This window comes from Typha angustifolia, chromosome 4 (genome assembly GCF_048772165.1).
Source record: "Typha angustifolia cultivar Huaian chromosome 4, ASM4877216v1, whole genome shotgun sequence".
NCBI lineage: Eukaryota > Viridiplantae > Streptophyta > Magnoliopsida > Poales > Typhaceae > Typha > Typha angustifolia.
Genome location: NC_133242.1, coordinates 1,982,745 through 2,003,943, shown reverse-complemented (window position 1 = coordinate 2,003,943; position 21,199 = coordinate 1,982,745). Strand labels below are relative to the sequence as shown.

The following is a 21,199-nucleotide window of genomic DNA, read 5'->3' as shown; positions in this document are numbered from 1 at the left end:
CATGAAATCTCTAGAGAAAAATGTTGGATCAAGGTGGAGTTTCCAAACTATATGTTTTCTCATAATGTTAAATAACCAAACGATCGGAAAGTTTAAACTATGGGAATTGTCCAATAACACCCTTTATTTTTATCATTTTATGATAAACTCCTCATTTTTGAGGATTTTGTAATCTAACCCTTTATTTTTTTTTCCTGTAAATTTTATATGACACTATGATTTAATTAAATCCAATCATGTCCAAAAAAAAAATTTATCAACCAAGGAATATTTTGTTAAAGTATTAAAAATAATTTTTAAAATATCTAGATTATTTTTTAGTGGAATATGAATATACGATAGAGTGAATTGATCTAGGGAAAAAAATTTTGATTTGCTCCGTGAGCTACGATAGGATATGGTTTAAAAATATAAGATAAAGAAATTTCAATTAGTTAATTATTTAATTAGTAGAGTTATATAAATCATATACTAAAATTAAAGACATTTAGTTAAAATAACAATATGATGTTATACAAAAATTATAGAAAAAAAGAGTGATCTAATTATAAAATCCTTGTTTTAACCTATAAATGGTAAAAATATAGACTATTATTTAAATATTTCCTTAAATTATTAGATAACGAAGAAAGAATTACTCTCCAAAAGTAAATTCTAACTCTAATCTTACTAATATTAGAGTCATTTTATTGCATTCTGAGGCTAAAGACCACTCTTTATAGAAAAATTTATTAAAAACACACTATATTTTTACTTTTATTATTAGTCAAATTCTATTATGCCAAAAGTTATTATTCAAACCCTAAATTTTCTTTTTCATATCTAAAAAAATACCTTTCATGTTTAGAAAATACCTAATGTTGATAAAGATAACATAATTTTAAAGTCAAATAAGAATTTTTTATATTTTTATTATTAAAATAATATAATATTTTGTATCCTATTAGGTAGTATTTTTTAAGACAAAAAAAGGCTATTTTTTTTTCTAATTCTATCTATTTAATTTAAAACAAATGATTCAATAAAAACTACTACTTTCTCTCTTCTAATTCAACAATTGAGATTAAATAATACTAAATAAAATCAATGGAAAATAACGGTCACCCTTTTTAAATTGTAAGAGTAAATTAGTCTTATTTTATTTCTCTCTTTTAACAATCTATTTTTGTATGAAAAAATAAAAATAATAATAAATCGGTAGAAATCCGCACTTTTTCCGAGGCCAAGCAAAATTTTCGTTGAACACACCCGCACTTTTTCATATTTTTCTAGTTTACATCCTAAATTTTTGGGATATACAATTCGAGCCCTACCTTTTTACCAAATATCTACAGAAGAACGTCTCAATTTGTAAATATTAAAACGATAGACCGTAAACCATAAATAGATGAAAAAAATGTTATCAGGTTCATGTTGGGTCGGGTCATGTTTATAAGATCTAGTTTTGGATGGGACAAGGGTTTAATCCTCAAACTCTAGTTTTATATTATTTTTCTCTCTTATTTTTAGATGAGTACTATTTTAGATAGAGTTGCAAATTCTACCGATCAGGACGACTAGGATTTTTTATCTTCCTTTAACACTAATCGTTTTTAAAAAAAAAATTCTCCTAAATCTGATAGTCAGAGACAATTAAGTAAAGTTGAATTGCACTCAAAAAATATAATTTTGGAGTACCGAGTTCAATTCTTTCACCTACCTAGGTGGCCACTTCTATCAAAGAAAAAAACGTACAATGTATTCCCTATGTTGTAAGATTATAAATAAATTTGAGTTTAATTTGAGTTTAATTAAAGTTTTCAATTGAAATAATTTCTTTCTAGAATTTTGAGTTGAACTTTAAATATTCAAAAGTCATGCATAAATTTTTCCACATATTCTACTATTATTAAGGAAATGATTATGAGGATAAGTAATAAAAAAATACTTAAAGTCTAGTTTACTTACCTATTAATTTAGTAACAGATGTAAAATATCTTATATACCCCTTAATTTATCAATAGGAATTTTTTATTTTTAATAACTAATTAATAAATTAGTATCAAATCATGCCCTTAATTTAAATAAGAAATAATTATTTTCTCCTGTCTCCGATTCTCTTTCATCCAATTTGGATGTCGTCTCCGATTCTCTTTCATCAAATTTGGGTCCATCTCAGCCTACGTCCGTACGAATTAAAGCGAGATAAAAACATCGTTAACTGAGCACTGTGGTCTGAGTGAGCTCCTTCAGCAGTGTCAAAAAGGTAACATTCTATTCGTTTCAACTCGATCCTCCTTGAATTCCAAACGGGTCAATCCAAACCTCTGGGCCTCTTTCGCAGCCCTCGCTTAGCAAAGCCATGAGCTCATCAAAGGACGATTCTTCCACTCCCTCGCTTAGCAAAGCCGTGCTCACCAAGGATACTTTCTCAATAGGATCATCTCTATAAATAGGCCCTTGTCCAAACAATTTGGACGACAACTCTGGGGATCGAATCAATGGAGCAAGCAATAGTGGCCCAAATGGTTCCCAGGGTGAAACTGGGATCACAGGGATTGGAGGTAGATTTCTTCTTCAAATCTAACAAAGTTCTTAAAATTTTCTTAATTAAAGCTTCTTTCTTTTCTTTTCTTTTTGTTGGGGATTTTGTAACCTGGAGGTATCCAAGTTGGGATTTGGGTGCATGGGCCTCACCGGAGTATACAATTCTCCGGTCTCCGACGAAGCCGGCGTCGCCATCATCAAGCACGCTTTCCGAGAAGGTATCACCTTCTTCGACACCTCGGATTTCTACGGACCTCACACTAATGAAATCTTAGTCGGCAAGGTTCACTTCCTCTCTCTCTCGTCTCTCATCCTCTTCGAGGAATGAACGGAAATTTACAGTTTATACCCCTATATTTTTTTTGGTATTTGTATCCTTTAGGCCTTGAAGCAGTTACCCAGGGAGAAGATCCAATTGGCTACAAAGTTTGGAATTTTCCTATATGATTCCACAAGGCATGCGATTAATGGCAAGCCGGAGTACGTGCGCGCTTGCTGTGAGGCGAGTCTCGAGCGACTCGGAGTCGATTACATTGATCTTTACTACCAGCATAGAATTGATAAGACTGTGCCAATAGAGGAAACAGTGAGTAGTACTCTAATTAGTGTAGATAGTTTGGCTAAGTTCATTGCTGCTAGGATGGTTGGTGACTGAAGTTGGGGATTTTGTAGATGGGGGAGCTCAAGAAGTTGGTGGAAGAGGGGAAAATTAAGTACATTGGGTTGTCGGAGGCTAGCCCGGACACCATTAGGCGTGCGCACGCCGTGCACCCGATCTCGGCATTGCAGATGGAGTGGTCTCTTTGGACAAGGGATATCGAATCAGAGATTGTACCGGTGTGCAGGTAAGTTGTTTGTTGAATTGTCAGTAGTTGTTTTGATAGGGGATGATATAAATGTGAACTTGGTTTATGTCTTTGCTATCTAAATAAGTTCTTCATGAAGTTTTGACATAAAAGTTGTTCTATGCCAATCTCAATATAAACTAACTGTTATATAATAGATCATATTTTAGTGGATCTTAGGGAAATTAACATGCTCACTAGAATTTGACTGATCTAATCGGCTTAGACAACCAAACATCTTGCAAGAAAGTAAAAAGAACACCTAAAGATGCTTCAAGTGAGATAGTTATTCTTTGCATCTCTGACCAAAGTAATCCAACTTGGGCTTATGGTGTCATTTGGAATGCAGAGAACTGGGTATTGGAATAGTTCCATACAGCCCTCTTGGCCGTGGTTTTTTCGGTGGGAAAGGAGTTGTAGAAGAACTGCCACCTAATACGGCCTTGGTAATAAAGTTTAGATTTCTTGACGTTTGAGAAAATTTGAGATCTCCTCTGATTAATATGCTTGTGTAATTGGTTATTCAAAATTTCTTTCACATGATTAAACTTCCGAATCTATCAGAATTCACACCCAAGGTTTACTGGAGAAAACTTACAAAGGAACAAACCTCTGTATTTGCGACTGGAAAGTCTAGCCACGAAGCATCATTGTACCCCTGCTCAGCTTGCTTTAGCTTGGATTCTTCATCAAGGGGATGATGTTGCTCCTATCCCAGGTAACCTTTTGGCTGTAAATTTGCAATAATAACACTTCTGGCATCATCAAGTATCATCGATAGTATGCCTGCTTATAGCCACGAGAAGTTTATTCTCATCCTAATGAGAAAAATGCTGAAGGTTATGGAAGAGCCTGAATCTCATAATGATTAAAAAGGACGGCAGACTAGGAACTATTGCCATAACTTATGAATTTATGTCAGCATGACAGTATATTTAGTTTCTTATCTTGTTCTGAACAATACACTTTGGAGACTTCGAACTGTTTATTAGTCTCAGTTATTAGGAGTTTGGTTATATAGATCTTTTCCTCTTCTTAGTGGCTGCTTAAGAAAAAGCATGGCGCTTAGAGTGGTTAACTAACTGTTTACCTAGCAGGTAAAGCTGAAAGAAAATGGAAGTTTGGAACTTTTATCTCCTATTGTCTTGTTTTTCAAATAGTGAAGGTCTGAAGATTTATAGTCCTTCATGTGTGGGATGAATTAGATCGATGGAAAATTCAGAAACATAAGAAAAGCCAAACTGAGAAATATTTATACCTATGACACAAAGAACATTCATCTGGTGCTTTATATATAGCCTATTCTTCACTTTCTCCCTATTTCCGATGTTTCAGGAACAACCAAGATCAGGAACCTGGATGACAACATTGGCTCTTTAAAAGTGAAGCTCACAGAAGATGACCTGAAAGAAATATCTGATGCAATCCATGAAGAAGAGGTAACAGGTTCCAGAAACTTCAGTACCTACGAACATTTGAACTGGAAGTATGCAAATACGCCAAAGAAACAGAACAATTCCTCTGCATAAGGCCCTGTTATCCCTTCTTTGCCTTGTTAGCACTTGGCATCCTATTATTTTCCTCTCTTTTAGAAGCTTTGTAATGATGGATGGTGAGATCCTTTGTCTTTCCACCTTGGCTGGAAGTTTTCGAACTATCCTTATAGTATTTAAGAAAAATGTTGGATGAGGTGGAGTTTCTAAGATATATGTTTTCGCATAATGTTAAAATAACCAAATAATCGAAAAGTTCAAACTATTGAGAGTTTTTAAATAACACCATTTATTTTCACCATTTTTTGATTAACTTCTCATTTTTAAGAAATCTGTAATCTGACCCCTTACTTTTTCTTTTTGTAATTATTTTTTTCTGTAATTTTTATGTGACATTATGAGTTAACTAAAGCCAATCATTTTCAAATAAAAATACATCAACCAAAGAATTTTTTTAAACATTAAAATAATTATAAAATACTTTATTCATTAGTGGAATAGGTAGAATGATTAAATCTAGAAAAATATTTTTGATTAATTTGGTGAGTTACACCGAGATATGGTTTAAAAATATAAGGCTAAAAAAATTTCAAAATATTTTTTATAATTTAATTAGTAGAGTTACATAAATCATATATTAAAATTAATTTTATTTAGTTAGCTAATATTTTTTAAACAATAAAAACCAAATGTAAAAGTCAAGTAATAAATATTTCAAAAATAGGTAGACTTGATCAAATGACCCAGCCTGCCCGTACCCGACCCGATCCGGCCTGGACCCGGTTTAGGCTCGACCCGACCTAAGCCCTAACTACCCATGGGTAGCACGGACCAGCCCTTTGCTTGCTCGACCCAACCCGAAAGCTCACCCCTTTGGCCAGCAACAAGACTCGCTCGTTCTGCTACAATAATTTACTTGTTCTGCTACAGTAATTTGCCGTTTTGCTATAGTAACAACCAACGGAAATTTTAGTATTGTACCGTTTTGTATTATTTTAAGCACACCTTTAAAAAATTTAATTTATTTTAATTATTTTTTAAATGGAGGAACATAAATAGTTTTTTTTTAAAAAAAGTTAATAGTAAAAAAATTAAAAAATAACTAAAATGTGGGTTGGGCCGAGTGATTGGTGGGTTGGGCCGACCCGGCCCGACCAGATAGCCCGATCTCTCATGGACCGATGGACGATAACGGGTTAGAATATTCTAGCCCGGCCCAAATGATTAGTGAGTCGGACCATGAACAAATACTTAAGTCTGATTGCCCAAAAAGTTCAACTAACGATGATCATGCTAAATATAGGCAAAATATGGAATGTTTTTAATAAATTTCCCTATTTCATATTCTAAATCTGCCAACTCGTGACAATTCATAACAGAAAAAATCAACTTCCATATACATAATTGCCTGACAAGCTATAGCTAGCATTCTAACTCTCATCCTTTGTCTTCAAAAGTTGAGATGAGTACATGATCACTAACTTTACACAAGAGGCCCTCCCTTTAAGTACTCGGTGAAAGCTAATGCAACCAACCCCATCATTGCAAACCTTCCATTCCACAACTCGGCGTTGGCATTCATAAAGCCATCGGTTTTAGACTGCACGTTCTGGCCCTTGAACAAAGGAATCAAGGAGGCAACGGAGAAGACGGCGGCGGTGCCAACGAACCACGGTAAACCGCCGTTCATGAGCTGAGCAAACAAATCATCGCCTCTCGCCACCTCGACCGCCATCGCCGACACGAAGCCGAGCATCGCCAGACGCCCGTTGATCCTCTCCGGCGCCGGCCCGCTGAATGCTAGCACGTCGGAGAACTTGGTGCTCACCTGACATTATGTTGAACTGGTGGTGAGGAAATATTTTTGCATCTTAAAGAGATTTCTTTTTGAGTCTTTTTTTCATTTCACAACCTACTAATATGTGTTCAATCCTATTTTCAATTCGATCCTTACGTTGTTAAAATAAAAAAAAAAGTATCCCAAGTAGACATGGTGTGACTGGAATAGGTACATAATATAGGGTTGTGAATGAATAAATCCGTTACTTTTAGGTAGGTATCATTGCGTAATAACCTGAACTTTTAAAAAGATTAGATAGAGAAGAAATGGAGGAGGATAAAAATGTCCAACCTTAGCTGCAGGCTTTGGTGCAGGGCTCGGAGTAGGCTGCGGAGGCGGAGTTACCGTCGCCGATTTATCCAATGGCTGCTTTTCCTGCTACCAAAACAAAAAAAAAAGGCACAAAAAAATAAGTAATCGTGCGAAAAACCGGCGAAGACCATCTACTTGATAAACCCCACCGTCGATCGACTACCACGTAAACGGTAAACCCACCTCGCTTTGGCATCGGACGCGCAGGACGCGCCCACGTTGCAGAGGGAGACCCGATGAACGGCTCTTCTGGACGACGCGTGGAGCGGTAGACCCCACGTAGGAGCTCAGTGTAGCTGAAGCGGCCATCTTCGATATGAAGCAGAGTTCTTCCCTCCTCTTCTCACTTCCTCACTTCTTCTCAAGTTTGCTTTCCATTTGATGGAACGGAGGATGGAATTTATAGAGGTGGGTGCGGTTGGTCATATCAAAGAGGTGCGTGGTGGCTGCCGTGAAGCCACGACAGCTCGGTGGTATGTGGACCTCGCTAGCTTCGCATGGGCTTGGGTGGTGAGTGATGACGTGGACTGCTTACCATAAGGTGAGAGAAAGTTCGACAAGTTCGGGGAAATGGGTGAGTGCTTGTGGTGCTATATAATATTTAAAGCACCGTTTCTCAGGAGGGTGGAGACGTGTACGCTCTTGGCACGTGAAGTGGATCGGGTATTTTAACCTTTTAAGCTTTTCTAGATATCTAATATTGAAAATATAAATATATAACCTGTGAAAATCTACGTGACATCCTCCCCAACGTTATTAGTCCAATTCTTGAATCAAGGGATTTTGCGAAATCTAGATATCATCTTTCTCTACAGAGCCTTTGTCCCTTACCACCTCCACATATTAATTGCCAATAATACACTGATTTAACTGTGAAATATATTTGATAAGTACTCATTGGATGATAACTTTATCTTTTCGGCATCATATTATAATATTCTTTTATATATTATGATATCTAACTCGCTCAAATAAAAAGTATTATATATGTTATTGTTAGAAGATATTATAGTTTTATTAGAACGTCTTCTAAGTTGAGAATGTATTTCTTAAGTTATTTTACGTATTATGTAATTTCAATTTGTTGTTCGTTCGTGATCTATGTCATATAAATAGTTTCTCTTTTTAGCTCTTTTATGTTCCACAGTTATATTATATGATATATATATATTAGTTTTTTTTTTAACCGATTCTCAGCCGAATGTGATACAATAGTTTCTCTTTTAGTTTTTTTTTCTCAAATCCACAGTTACATGTACATACCATGTAGTTTCTTTTTAAATTTCTTTTACGAACTATAGTTATGTTTACATAATACGTAGGTTTTTTTATTTTGATTTTATAAGATACGTTTAAGTAGCCAATATGTATAATATTATAAGGGTAAGTTTCCTGTAAATTTAGTAGACAACACCATTTGGACAACAATTGAAAATAAATAGGAAGTAAAAGGTTTCCTATAACATGCCCCTCATATAAAATTAAAAATATATTATAATTTTGAGAATATACTTAATGGAGAAAAGAGGCCAATTCAAAATAATTATTATAAATAAAATTATTTAATAATTTAACGTAGTAATTTGACTTGATGATTTAGCTCGATTTGAATGATCAATAATATATTAAATTGGAGAACTATTTCGAGAGCATAACGGCTAGGTACTCAATGACAATTAATTTAGAAGTGTGACAGCTTAAAACATAGATTAAATAATTTAATATATTAATAAAAATTTAGTGTCACTTAAATATATCAAGAGAGTATCGACACCCCCTTACAGGTCATGACTAGACTTTGGGTTGAATGATATTAAAACATGACTAGGCAGAATTAGTCAGTTTTTTCTTAAAATAAACTTTGAATTAACTAAATACTCTCGGGCTCGGGTAGCTCTACAACGTGAAAAGGATAATAGGAAAATAGGTGACCGTGTCAAATAGAAAATAAATTACGATATTTATTGATAAACCATGTTCCAAAGTGTAGGAAAATATTCCGATCTCATATTTTCCAATAATAGATATCTAGACAAGCTTAAAAGGTTAAAATACCCGCCCCACTTCACGTGCCAGGAGCGTACACGTCTCCAAATCCCTGAGCAACGTAGCACCACAAGCACTCACCCATTTCCCCAAACTTCTCGAACCTTCTCCCACCATCTGGTAACCCGGCCGACCACGTCATCACTCACCACCCAAGACCATGCGGAGCTAGCGGGGTCCACGTACCTCTGAGCTGACGTGGCTTCCCGGCAGCCACCATGCCCCGCTTTGTTACGACCAAACCGCACTGCACCCTTCTCTATAAATTCTACTCTCCCTTCCATCAAATGGAGAGCAAAAGTGAGAAGAAGTGAGGAGAACTTTTCTTCATATCTAACATGGCCGCTTCAGCTACACTGAGTTCTTCCTACGTGGGATCGACGGCGCCACGCGTCGTCCACAAGAGCCGCTCATCGGGTCTCCCTTCGCAACGTGGGGGCGTCCTGCGCGTCCGATGCCAAAGCGAGGTGGGTTTACTGTTTACGTGGTAGTCGATCGACGGTGGGGGTTTTACCAAGTAGATGAAGTCTTCGCCGGTTTTTTGCACGAGAACTAATTTTTTGTTTTGGTAGCAGGGAAAGCAGCCACTGGAGAGATCGGCGCCGGGGACTCCGAGCCCTGCACCAAAGCCTGCAGCTAAGGTTGGACATTTTTATCCTCAATGATATGTACCTTAAAAAAATGGATTTATTAGGAATAGTTTCTTTTTCAACAACATAAGATCGAATTGAAAATAGGAATTAACACATATTATAGATTGTGAAATGAAAAAAGACTCAAAAGGAAATCTATCAAGATGCAAAATGAGTTCTCACCACCAGTTCAACATAATTTCAGGTGAGCACCAAGTTCTCCGACGTGCTAGCATTCAGCGGGCCGGCACCGGAGAGGATCAACGGGCGTCTGGCGATGCTCGGCTTCGTGTCGGCGATGGCGGTCGAGTTGGCGAGAGGGGATGATTTGTTTGCTCAGCTCATGAACGGCGGTTTACCGTGGTTCGTTGGCACCGCCGCCGTCTTCTCCGTTGCCTCCTTGATTCCTTTGTTCAAGGGCCAGAACGTGCAGTCTAAAACCGATGGCTTCATGAATGCCAACGCCGAACTGTGGAATGGAAGGTTTGCAATGATGGGGTTGGTTGCATTAGCTTTCACCGAGTACTTCAAGGGAGGGCCTCTTGTGTAAAGTCACTAATCATGTACTCATCTTTACTTATGATGAGGACAAAAGAAGGATGAGAGTTAGACTGCAAGCTTTAAGTTATAGCTTTCTGTAACTACGTTTTTTTGCTCTACTAATGAATATGGAAATTGATTGTTTCTGTTATGAATTGTCACCAGTTGGAATATGTTAGAATATGAAAATAGGGAAATTTAAAAATACATCTTATTTGAATTTAAAATTTTGTTTGCTTTTGATCAAACATTAGGAAGATTTTTACACATCAAAAGGAAAATGTAGGAGTTGAATAATAACTTTCAGATAATAGGATTCGACTGACAGAAAAATAAAAATATAGTGTGTTTTAATAATTTTCTCTAAAGAGTGATCTTTGACACAGAATGCAATAAACTGACTCTTGGTAAGATTAGAGCTACACTTTACTTTCGGAGAGTAATTATTTCTTCGTTATCTAATAGTTTAGGGAAATATTTAAATAATACTCTATATTTTTATTGTTAACCGGTTAAAACGTTATCTTTGAAGATTTGTAATTTGATCTCTCTTTTCTTTAATAAATTTTATATAACATCATAGTGTTAATTTAACTAACGGTCTTTAATTTAAATATATAATTTAATAACTCTAATGATTAAATAGTTTTTAACCTTATCTTTCTAAACCATATCCCATCGTAACTCATTGACCAAATAAAAAAAAATCGTATAGCTAATTACTCTATAAAGTCTGTTGTTTAACCTTATGAGAACATATAATTAAGAAACTCCACCTCGATCCAACATTTTTCTTCTAGCAATTTCATGAATCAAAAACTTCATATGTTCATAAAGATAGTTCGCAAACTTCCAGTCAACGTGAAATGGCAAAGGATCTCACCATCCATTATTACATAGCATCCCAAGGAGACAAGAAAATATATAACAAAAGTTCTTAGTCCATAGTATCATCTCTTTTTTTAAATAATAACTAAACATCAAAATAAGCATATTGTAGAATATAAATATTATTTATCAATATTATATCTTATACCACATTCTAATCTAATTATTAATTTATCCTTAATTTGACTACAAATTCTTTTAAATATCTTATTGTAAATTATCTCTTATTTTTTTCTCTTTCAAACATTTTATGGTAATTCATTATTTCTCACTCTCTATAAAGCATTTTATTAACATCTTACCATAATTAATCACACATCTTTTATCATATTTTTAATATTTTAAAATAAATAAATAGAATTCAATTTAAACAGCATATATATATATCAATAATTTAATATTTCATAAAAATAAAAACATTTTAAAAAGTATTATTGATAATATTATTTTTGTAATATATATTATAAAATTATTACTAATATGGTATTGAATTTGTACAATAATTTTTATATATGTAAAAATAACACCAAAAATATAATACTAATAAGAGAATTTTACAAATAACACCATACATTTTACCTACTTTGTGATTCATATTCTATCTTTGAGGATTTCATAATTCAATCCCTCACTTTATCTATGATTCTCATATAATACCCTAGCGTTATTTTGATTAATTAATATGTCCAAATTATAAAAATACTTTCATCTCTTTTTTTCTTCTAGTAATTTAGGTATTTATAAATTATTTTATACATTATAATGTAATATTAATATAGCTAAAATAAAATATATGAAAGTGTAAATATTTTAATATTATTACTAATATCATTTTGCAAAGATTTATTAAAAATAATATGTTCTATGTAAAAAAAATTGTATTATTTTTGCCTAACAATGTATTGTAAATTTATGTGTCTAGCATTGGATTGCATAACTATTTCTCTGTATTATATACATTGCATATGTAATACCATAGTGTACAATTGCACAATAAATACAAAACTATTCTACACATAAAATATATTAATCTAATTTACTATCTATTTCAACAATATACTTTAAATTAAATAAGAGATATTTCAATAATATTTTTTTATCTTTATTTTATATCACATCAAATATAATTATTACACCTTTATCTTATAATACAAATAAACATAGGAATAATTATTCCTAAAATAAACCTTTTATTTCGACAATAATAATTTCTTTTTGTTATTTCTAATTCATTCTATTTTTAAGGTCTACAGGCCCTTAGTGCTAACAAGGCACGGAAGGGATAGAACGGTCTTATGCAGAGGATGTGTTCTGTTTCTTTGGTGTATCTGCAAACTTCCAGCAAAATTGTTCGTAGACACTGAAGGTTCTGGAACCTGCTACGTCTTCTTCACGGACTGCATCAGATATTTCTTTCAGGTCATCTTCAGTGAGCTTCACTTTTAAAGAGCCAATGTTGTCATCCAAGTTCTTGATCTTGGTTGTTCCTGAAATATTGGAAATAGGAAGAAAGTGAAGAATAGGCTATATATTTAAAGCACCAGATGAATAGTTCTTAGTCTGCCGTCCTTTTCAATCATTATGAGATTCAGGCTCTCCCATAACCTATTAGGATGATACTTGATGATGCCGGCAATGTTATTATTGCAAATTTACAGCCAATCTTACCTGGGATAGGAGCAACATCATCCCCTTGATGAAGAACCCAAGCTAAAGCTAGTTGAGCAGGGGTAAGATGATGCTTCGTGGCTAGACTTTCGAGTCGCAAATATAGAGGTTTGTTCTTTTGTAAGTTTCCTCCGGTAAACCTTGGATGTGAACTCTGATAAATTCATAAGCTTAACCATGAGTAAGAAAATTTTGATTAATCAATTATACGAGCATATCAATCAGAAGAGATCTCAAAAGAAATTTAAACTTTATTACCAGGTACATATCAGGTGGCAGTTCTTCTACGACTCCTTTCCCACCGAAAAAACCACGGCCAAGAGGGCTGTATGGAACTATCCCAATGCCCAATTCTCTGCATTCCAGATGATACCATAAGCACAAGTAGGATATACTTTGGACAGAGATGCATAGAATATCAACTACCTTCTTCTCCAAAATTCACAAACAACTTACCTGCACAACGGTACAATCTCGGACTCGATGTCCCTTGTCCAAAGAGACCACTCCATCTGCAATGCGGAGATCGGATGAACGGCATGCGCACGCCTAATGGTGTCAGGGCTCGCCTCGGACAACCCAATGTACTTAATTTTCCCCTCTTCCACCAACTTCTTGAGCTCTCCCATCTACAAAATACCCAAATTCAATCACCAACCATCCTAGCAACAATGGGCTTAGACAAACTATCTACACTGATTAGAGTACTACCCACCGTTTCCTCTATTGGCACAGTCTTATCAATTCTATGCTGGTAGTAAAGATCAATGTAATCGAGTCCGAGTCGCTCCAGACTCGCCACACAGCAAGCGCGCACATACTCCGGCTTACCACTAATCTCGTTCCTTCCGGAATTAAATTTCACAACTCCAAACTTTGTAGCCAATTGGATCTTCTCCCTGGGTAGCTGCTTCAATGCCTAAAGATACAAACACCATACATATATCGTGAACTGTAAATTTCCATTCATTCCTCCAAGATGATGAGAGACGAGAGAGAGGAAGTGAAAAACCTTGCCGACTAAGATTTCATTAGTGTAAGGTCCGTATATATCCGAGGTGTCGAAGAAGGTGATACCTTCTCGGAAAGCGTGCTTGATGATGGCGATGCCGGCTTCGTCGGAGACCGGAGAATTGTATACTCCGGTGAGGCCCATGCACCCAAATCCCAACTTGGACACCTCCAGGTTACAAAATTCCAAATAAGAAAAAAGCGTTAATTAAGAAAAAATTATGATCTTTGATAGATTTGAAGAAGAAATATACCTCCAATCCCTGCGATCCCAGTTTCACTCTAGGAACCATTTGGGCCAGTACCGTTTGCTCCATTGATTCGATTCCCGGAGTTGTTGTTCATATTGTTTGGACAAGGACATATTTATAGAGATGATCCTATGAAGGAAGCATTCTTGGTGAGCGCATGGCTTTGCTATGCGAGGGAGAGGAAGTTTCAACCGTGATGAGCTCATGTCTTTGCTAAGCAAGACTATGAGAGAGGATGTAATTGACCCGTCTGGGAATTACAGGAGGATCCAGTTGAAAGTTAAAAAACGAAAAGTAGTCGCCGGGAGCGTACACGTCTCCAAATCCCTGAGCAACATAGCACCACAAGCACTCACCCATTTCCCCAAATTAAAATCATAATCTACTAAGATTTTAATTAAATCAAATAACTAAATAAGATAATTAGACTCAATCCATTGAGCCTATTCTCCCTTTGATGTGATCCGATCTAACCCGGTTCGCATCAATCCACCACGCTTTCGACCACCTTGTCCTCAAGGTGTCTATGGTAGTTCACAAACCTTATGTAGTTGATTTGTCGAGTGTGCATGCTTTTTGGTTTGTCCATGCTCTTCCGACTATTGGACCTCCATATCGTCCTTTGAATCACGTTTGATCATCTTCTCCATGAGCATAATGGCAATAGATTGTTTGGCGCATTTATGGCCCGGTATGAAGCGCTCGTCGCAATAGAAGCATAGGCCCTTGGAATGCCGATCTTCAATGTCCGCTGGTGGGAGGCGTCGTCCTCTCAACCTCGGCTGGTCCTTAGGATCTGGCCCGGTTCGAGGTGGGGCTGGCCTGCTTGGATTTGTCCGAGTCTGTCCCAAATATGACACACCCGAGGCTGGCGGTCTCAGGTTGCTCAATGGCATTTGCTCCACGGTTGTCGACTCCAATGCGGTCCACTTTGGTTGGTGTATTTCTTTCAATTCTCGTATCTTTTCCTCCATCATTTGTGTTGCTGAGAATGCCTCTAACAAGGTGGTAGGACGAGTAGCTTTGACTTCCGCTTGGATATCACGACGAAGCCCAGAGATGAAAGTAATTTTGACAACTAAGTCCGACCACCCATGGACTCTATTGCTGATTCTTTTGAACACCTCTTGATATGCTCTTACAGAAGGGTTTTGGGTTAGTTTCGTCAAGGTAGCTTAAAAGTCTTCATAGTTTGAAAGTCCGAAACGCACAAAAAGCGCATTGGCGAACTCCTCCCAAGTGGCAAAACGGCGTGCGCTATGCGTTGCTCATCTCACAGCTACGTCTTCAAGTTGAATGAGGCTAATAACACCTTTTGATGGTTATGTATCTCTTGATATGCGAACAATTGCTCCACCCTATAAATCCAATCCAATAGGTCCCCACCGCTGAACTTAGGAAAATCAATTCGAACGGTGCGGGGTTGTAGCATTTGGTCGCACTCGTTCTCGCTTCCTCGATGAAGCGACTCTTGTTGTTGGACCCTTGGCTGATAAGGGAGTTCCTTCCACTCATCCCAAGCCTCCTTCTCTGGGTGTGGGGCCATAGGTTTCCTCGGGTGAAAGGGAGGTAAGTCGGTGCGACGCTCATGCGGCTCGTCGCGTTGTCTCCAAGGTGCCTCCATGATCGGTGCTCGTCGGTTCCCCTCTCTAGGTAGGGGGGGGGGTTCATGTCTTCTATGACGCTAAGGGGTACGTCTTGGAGGGTATTCATTCCTATCAGCAAAGGTGGCTTTTATCTCCAACAATGTTTGTGCCATAAGTGCTACGGTTTGCGCGCGATCAGGCGGGCTTTCTGTCCATCCTCGAGAACTCTGAGGGGATGGAGATCTTGATATAGCCACAGGGTTCATCTCCATGCCTTGATCACTTACTTGCTTAGCCGCTTTGGATCTTGTGGTAGCTATAGTGGTCCGAGAAAAATTGGCTTTGATACCAGTTATTACGAACCGGCTTAATCCGATTCGCAACGGTTCCGAAACCTAGATCCTAGCTTAATAGCCCTCAAATGACAAGATGGATGCTAGGGTTAGATCTTGGTGTGAAGGGGAAGAAGTTGTTGTGGAAAAGGGGGGATAAAGGCTAGAAGTAGCCGACCAAAAACTTGAGCGATGGAAGAAGGGAGGTGGGAGAGGACGCCAATGGCTAGAGTCAAGAGAGAAAGAGATGAGGCTAAAGCTAATTCTAATCCACATAAAAAAATCTCAATTATGGTTTCCTCCACATATATATAGAGTCTCACCCTAAGGACTCCTTAATTAACTGTAACGCCCTCGCCTGGTATAGGCACATGCACGCCCACACGGCACACGCAGCACACGCGACAGGTCCGGCGGGGCCCGTCATGTGCACATACTCTCCTGTGCATATATAATCATTACATCATCAAATAAAACCTACTAACCTATTCATAATCACATAATCTATCACCAAATAAATCATACTATTAACCAAATAAACATGTTAACATATGAATATCCAAGTCCACAATAATATATACTAGACCACTATATAATCTGGTAGGACCCACAAATATAACAGCAAACCATTAAGATACAACTAAAATGACTAATACAAGAGTACACTATGATTCGACCTGTATTATACAAATCATCGTCTAATATAAAGAGTACAAATATCAAATATTAGTACAACTCAATTTCTATATAAATTATCATCCATACCATCTCGCATCTATAGCTCACCTCATCATTGCTCTAAAATATATTTTCAAGATATCTCAAGTCGTTATAACGTACCACATATCTGAGTAGGTTAGAAAATAAATAAAGAGAGTCATGGGGAAAATGCTCAGTGAATAGACCTTACCCCGAATCTGTGATGCTAAACAGAGAGTAAATCATGTATTGAATAATATGAATCAGAAAGAGCATCATGTCATGAATGAGTATATGAATGTATTTTCAATAATATATAAATGAAAAGTAGATAACATGCCATAACTAATAAAAGTATATATCGATAATGAGTAAACAAATCTTCATGTCATATTATCATCATAACTCTCTCTCACATATAACACATGATGCATGCTGATCATGATCATGCTATGATATCAAATGCAATCATATATGATATATATTGACTACTCGATAATTAGGTAATCAGATGATAATCAAATCATATGTGTTTTTCAACATCTCAGTCATCAATGTCATCATCATACTAGACCACTATGCACAGTTAACACTCGGTACCCGGTTTCAACATCATGCCCAAAGACTCAGAGCATACTCTGTCATCCGAAAGGAGTATCTCAATTATAACTATACCTTGCCATCCGCTAAGGGTACCAACATCCATCCAGACCAGGCACCCTTCTAGCTAATAGAAATCTCGTGAGGATAACTCGCCATATATGCCATAACGAACGGCATATGTCCGAATGTCTACTGCGCACACAGATTAACGACCTCGAACGTAAGGCCAACATGATCGCGACTATATCGAGCGATCAATCATCCAACAAGTACGTCCTAACCCTCGCGCCCACTCGGATATCCTCACGCTTTCTATCAACTATATTGTCAATTATATTTTATGTTTTCCTTCTAAATGACAGATCATATGCATATGTCCAGTACAATAACGAGTCAATGCATAATAGGAATTTAGGTGGAACATGAATCAAGAGAAAAATGATGCAATATAGTCTCCAACAATATATCTAACACATGCATACTTCTACTAGTCTAACCCATGTCCACTCATGTTAGAGATCATCTTGATTAAAATCATAACAGTATAACCATCTCCAATCATTTCTATATATCACCAATGTACTCATATCCCAAAGCAGCCTGATCAAATGCATGATAAAATATGCTTGACTGAAATCATCTGTAGATAAAGTCATATAATTATGCTGGAGGCCAAAATATGTATATACATAATATATAATATATTCTAATTTGAGAAAAACATCTATGGGATAAGATTACTCACAGTTTGATCAAACACGAACCACGCATCTCTCACGTCCATCAGTCAAACATCAGCTCATTATCAACGTCCCCGAGGGTCTCACATAAAGGTGTTCGGGGTCTGAAAATATTTAAATAATATGATGTTAGCTGTTTATCCTATTTAGAATTCATTAGTGTAAAATATAATAAATTATTTGATTTTATTAAATAACTTGATATATATATATATATAACTTTATTCTAATTATATATTAGGCATAAATAATTAATCTCTTTAAGCATAAAAGAATGAGATATACAATAATATAATTAAAATATATGTACATAAAATAACTAACTATAATTCAATTATTTGGCAATTACTACTTTTACTTACGGTAGTTACTAATCATACATATAATAATCATTATCCATAAATATAAAAATAATTATCTAAGCTTAGCATTTTATTACATAGAAAATAATATATAATAATAATAAGGTGTTAGAAACATATTGTATATTCAAATATTTTAAATATATGCATGTATAAGCATACATAAATATTAATAAGTTAATTAGACTCAATCTATTGAGCCTAGTCTCTCTCTGATGTGATCCGATCTAATACGGTTAGCATCAAAATACTTTCTAATAAAACTGCAATACATTCTCAAATAGAAGACGTTCTAATAAAACTATAATATCTTCTAACAATAACATATATAATACTTTTTAATTGATGCCGAAATTATAATATGATGCCGAAAAGATAAAGTTATCATCCAATGAGTACTTATCAAATATATTTCACAGTTAAATCAGTGTATTCTTGGCAATTAATATGTGGAGGTGGTAAGGGACAAAGGCTCTGTAGAGAAAGATGCTATCTAGATTTCGCAGAATCCCTTGATTCAAGAATTGGACTAATAACGTTGGGAAGGATGTCATGTAGATTTTCACAGATTATATATTTATATTTTCAATATTAGGTATCTAGAAAAGCTTAAAAGGTTAAAATACCCGACCCACTTCACGTGCCAAGAGCGTACACGTCTCCACCCTCCTGAGAAACGGTGCTTTAAATATATATTAATAAAAATTTAGTGTCACTTAAATATATCAAGAGAGTATCGACACCCCTTACAAGTCATGACTAGACTTTGGGTTGAATGATATTAAAACATGACTAGGCAGAATTAGTCAGTTTTTTCTTAAAATAAACTTTGAATTAACTAAATACTGTCGGGCTCGGGTAGCTCTACAACGTGAAAAGGATAATAGGAAAATAGGTGACCGTGTCAAATAGAAAATAAATTACGATATTTATTTATAAACCATGTTCCAAAGTGTAGGAAAATATTCCGATCTTTTTTCACAGATTATATATATATTTTTTCCAATAATAGATATCTAAAAAAGCTTAAAAGGTTAAAATACCCGCCCCACTTCACGTGCCCCAAAAACGTACACGTCTTCACTACAATAAGCAAACTAGAACCACAAGTGCTCGCTCAACCATTTCTCCATCCGCCTTCCGGCAACCCGGCCGTCCACGTCACCACGCAGCAACCAAGCCCATGCGAAGCTAACGGGGTCCACGTACCACCGAACTGACGTGGGTTCACGGAGGCCACCACACACCTCTTTGTTACGACCAACCGCGACCACCTATATAAATTCCAACCCTCAGCTCCATCAACTGGAAAGCAAACTGAGAAGAAGTGAGGAAGTAGAAGAAGTGAGAAGAACTCTGCTTCATCTCGAAGATGGCCGCTTCAGCTACACTGAGCTCGTACGTGGGATCGACCGCGCCACGCGTCGCCCAGAAGAACCGTTCATCGGGTCTCCCTTTGCAACGTGGGCGTGTCCTGCGCGTCCGATGCCAAAGCGAGGTGGGTTCACAGTTTACGTGGTAGTCGGGCGTGGAGTTTGCTGAGTAGATGAAGTTTTCGCCGGCATTTTGCCTGAGTACTTATTCCTTGTTTTTGGTAGCAGGAAAAGCAGCCACTGGAGAAATCGGCGCCGGCAACTCCGGGCCCTGCACCAAAGCCTGCAGCTAAGGTTAGACATTTTGATTCTCCATTTGTTCTCTAATCAATCGTTTCAAAAGTTCAGGTTAATTATGTACCTGCTCCATTCGTATCATGTCTATTTGGGGTTGTTCTGGAATTGGATATTTTTTAAAATTTTAACAAAAAAAAGGATTCAAGAAGAAATCTCTCAAGATGCAAAATATTTCCTCACCACCAGTTCAACATAATGTCAGGTGAGCACCAAGTTCTCCGACGTGCTATCATTCAGCGGGCCGGCGCCGGAGAGGATCAACGGGCGTCTGGCGATGCTCGGATTCGTATCGGCGATGGCGGTCGAGGTGGCGAGAGGCGATGATTTGCTTGCTCAGCTCATGAACGGCGGCATACCGTGGTTCGTCGGCACCGCCGCTGTCTTCTCCATCGCCTCCTTGATTCCTTTGTTCAAGGGCCAGAATGTGCAGTCTAAAACGGAAGGCTTAATGAATGCCAATGCCGAGTTGTGGAATGGAAGGTTTGCAATGATGGGGTTGGTCGCATTAGCTTTCACTGAGTACTTCAAGGGAGGGCCTCTTGTGTGAAGCAAGTGATCATGTACTCAAGATGAAAGGATGAGTTAGAATGCTAGCTGTAGCTTCTCATGCAACCATTTTTTGCTCGACTTATGTATATGGAAGTTGATTATTTTTGTTATTTAATTGTCAGGAGTTGGCAGATGTCAGAATATGAAATAGGGAAATTATTAAGAAAAACCATATATTTTGCCTATATTTTTTTATGAATTATTTTTAGCCTTACAATTTCTTTTTATTTCTTAAAAATATCCAGAATTAATTTTGAATATAAAATTTTTAAAATACTCCTCCTTTGATCTTGAGAGACTGTTCTCCTTTTATTTTATCAATCGAAGATAAATATCCACATAATAAAATATGTAACACAAACGTAGTGTGTTTTTAATAAACATTTTTTGTTTAAAATGGGACATAAAGAGTGGTCTTGGGCATTGGAGTGAAATAAAGTGGCTCTAACATTACCAAGATTTCAGGTAGAATTTACTCTTCGGGAGAGTAATCAGGCCCTCAAAATAAATAAATAGATTATTTCTTCATTATTTAATAATTTAAGCTTTATAGTCAAATGTTAGAGATTCCATCTCCAACATCTGATCACCAATAGCTACAAGTCT

General features: G+C 36.5%; 5 protein-coding genes across 6 annotated transcripts; 3 read left to right on the top strand and 2 right to left on the bottom strand.

The window, feature by feature from the left end:
• The first annotated feature begins 2,308 nt into the window (after nt 1-2,308).
• On the top strand, nt 2,309-5,060 carry LOC140759699 (probable aldo-keto reductase 1). Its single transcript, XM_073096331.1, has 7 exons — nt 2,309-2,543; nt 2,642-2,809; nt 2,909-3,112; nt 3,199-3,371; nt 3,721-3,817; nt 3,936-4,089; nt 4,707-5,060. Exons 1-7 carry the CDS (start codon nt 2,481-2,483, stop codon nt 4,898-4,900), a joined length of 1,053 nt encoding a protein of 350 aa, XP_072952432.1. The 5' UTR covers nt 2,309-2,480; the 3' UTR covers nt 4,901-5,060.
• Nucleotides 5,061-6,237: 1,177 nt separating this feature from the next.
• LOC140759784 (early light-induced protein 2, chloroplastic-like) lies at nt 6,238-7,390 on the bottom strand. 2 transcript variants are annotated; one of them, XM_073096446.1, is made up of 3 exons: nt 7,200-7,390; nt 6,996-7,082; nt 6,238-6,692 (listed from the first exon to the last, which is right to left on the bottom strand). In XM_073096446.1, the coding sequence occupies exons 1-3, from the start codon at nt 7,323-7,325 to the stop codon at nt 6,348-6,350; spliced, it is 558 nt and encodes a 185-aa protein (XP_072952547.1). In that variant the 5' UTR covers nt 7,326-7,390; the 3' UTR covers nt 6,238-6,347. The 2 variants fall into 2 exon arrangements, with proteins under 2 accessions (XP_072952547.1, XP_072952548.1); XM_073096447.1 differs by having other exon boundaries at nt 6,996-7,079; nt 7,200-7,388.
• A 1,957-nt stretch (nt 7,391-9,347) lies between these two features.
• LOC140759785 (early light-induced protein 1, chloroplastic-like) lies at nt 9,348-10,385 on the top strand. The gene is made up of 3 exons (XM_073096448.1): nt 9,348-9,529; nt 9,638-9,703; nt 9,900-10,385. Exons 1-3 carry the CDS (start codon nt 9,401-9,403, stop codon nt 10,242-10,244), a joined length of 540 nt encoding a protein of 179 aa, XP_072952549.1. The 5' UTR covers nt 9,348-9,400; the 3' UTR covers nt 10,245-10,385.
• Nucleotides 10,386-12,202: 1,817 nt separating this feature from the next.
• On the bottom strand, nt 12,203-14,125 carry LOC140759294 (probable aldo-keto reductase 1). Its single transcript, XM_073095810.1, has 7 exons — nt 14,056-14,125; nt 13,803-13,970; nt 13,506-13,709; nt 13,247-13,419; nt 13,049-13,145; nt 12,791-12,944; nt 12,203-12,609 (listed from the first exon to the last, which is right to left on the bottom strand). Exons 1-7 carry the CDS (start codon nt 14,116-14,118, stop codon nt 12,416-12,418), a joined length of 1,053 nt encoding a protein of 350 aa, XP_072951911.1. The 5' UTR covers nt 14,119-14,125; the 3' UTR covers nt 12,203-12,415.
• Nucleotides 14,126-19,701: 5,576 nt separating this feature from the next.
• Nucleotides 19,702-20,769, top strand: LOC140759448 (early light-induced protein 1, chloroplastic-like). Its single transcript, XM_073096016.1, has 3 exons — nt 19,702-19,872; nt 19,976-20,041; nt 20,247-20,769. Exons 1-3 carry the CDS (start codon nt 19,747-19,749, stop codon nt 20,589-20,591), a joined length of 537 nt encoding a protein of 178 aa, XP_072952117.1. The 5' UTR covers nt 19,702-19,746; the 3' UTR covers nt 20,592-20,769.
• The last annotated feature ends 430 nt before the right edge of the window (nt 20,770-21,199 follow it).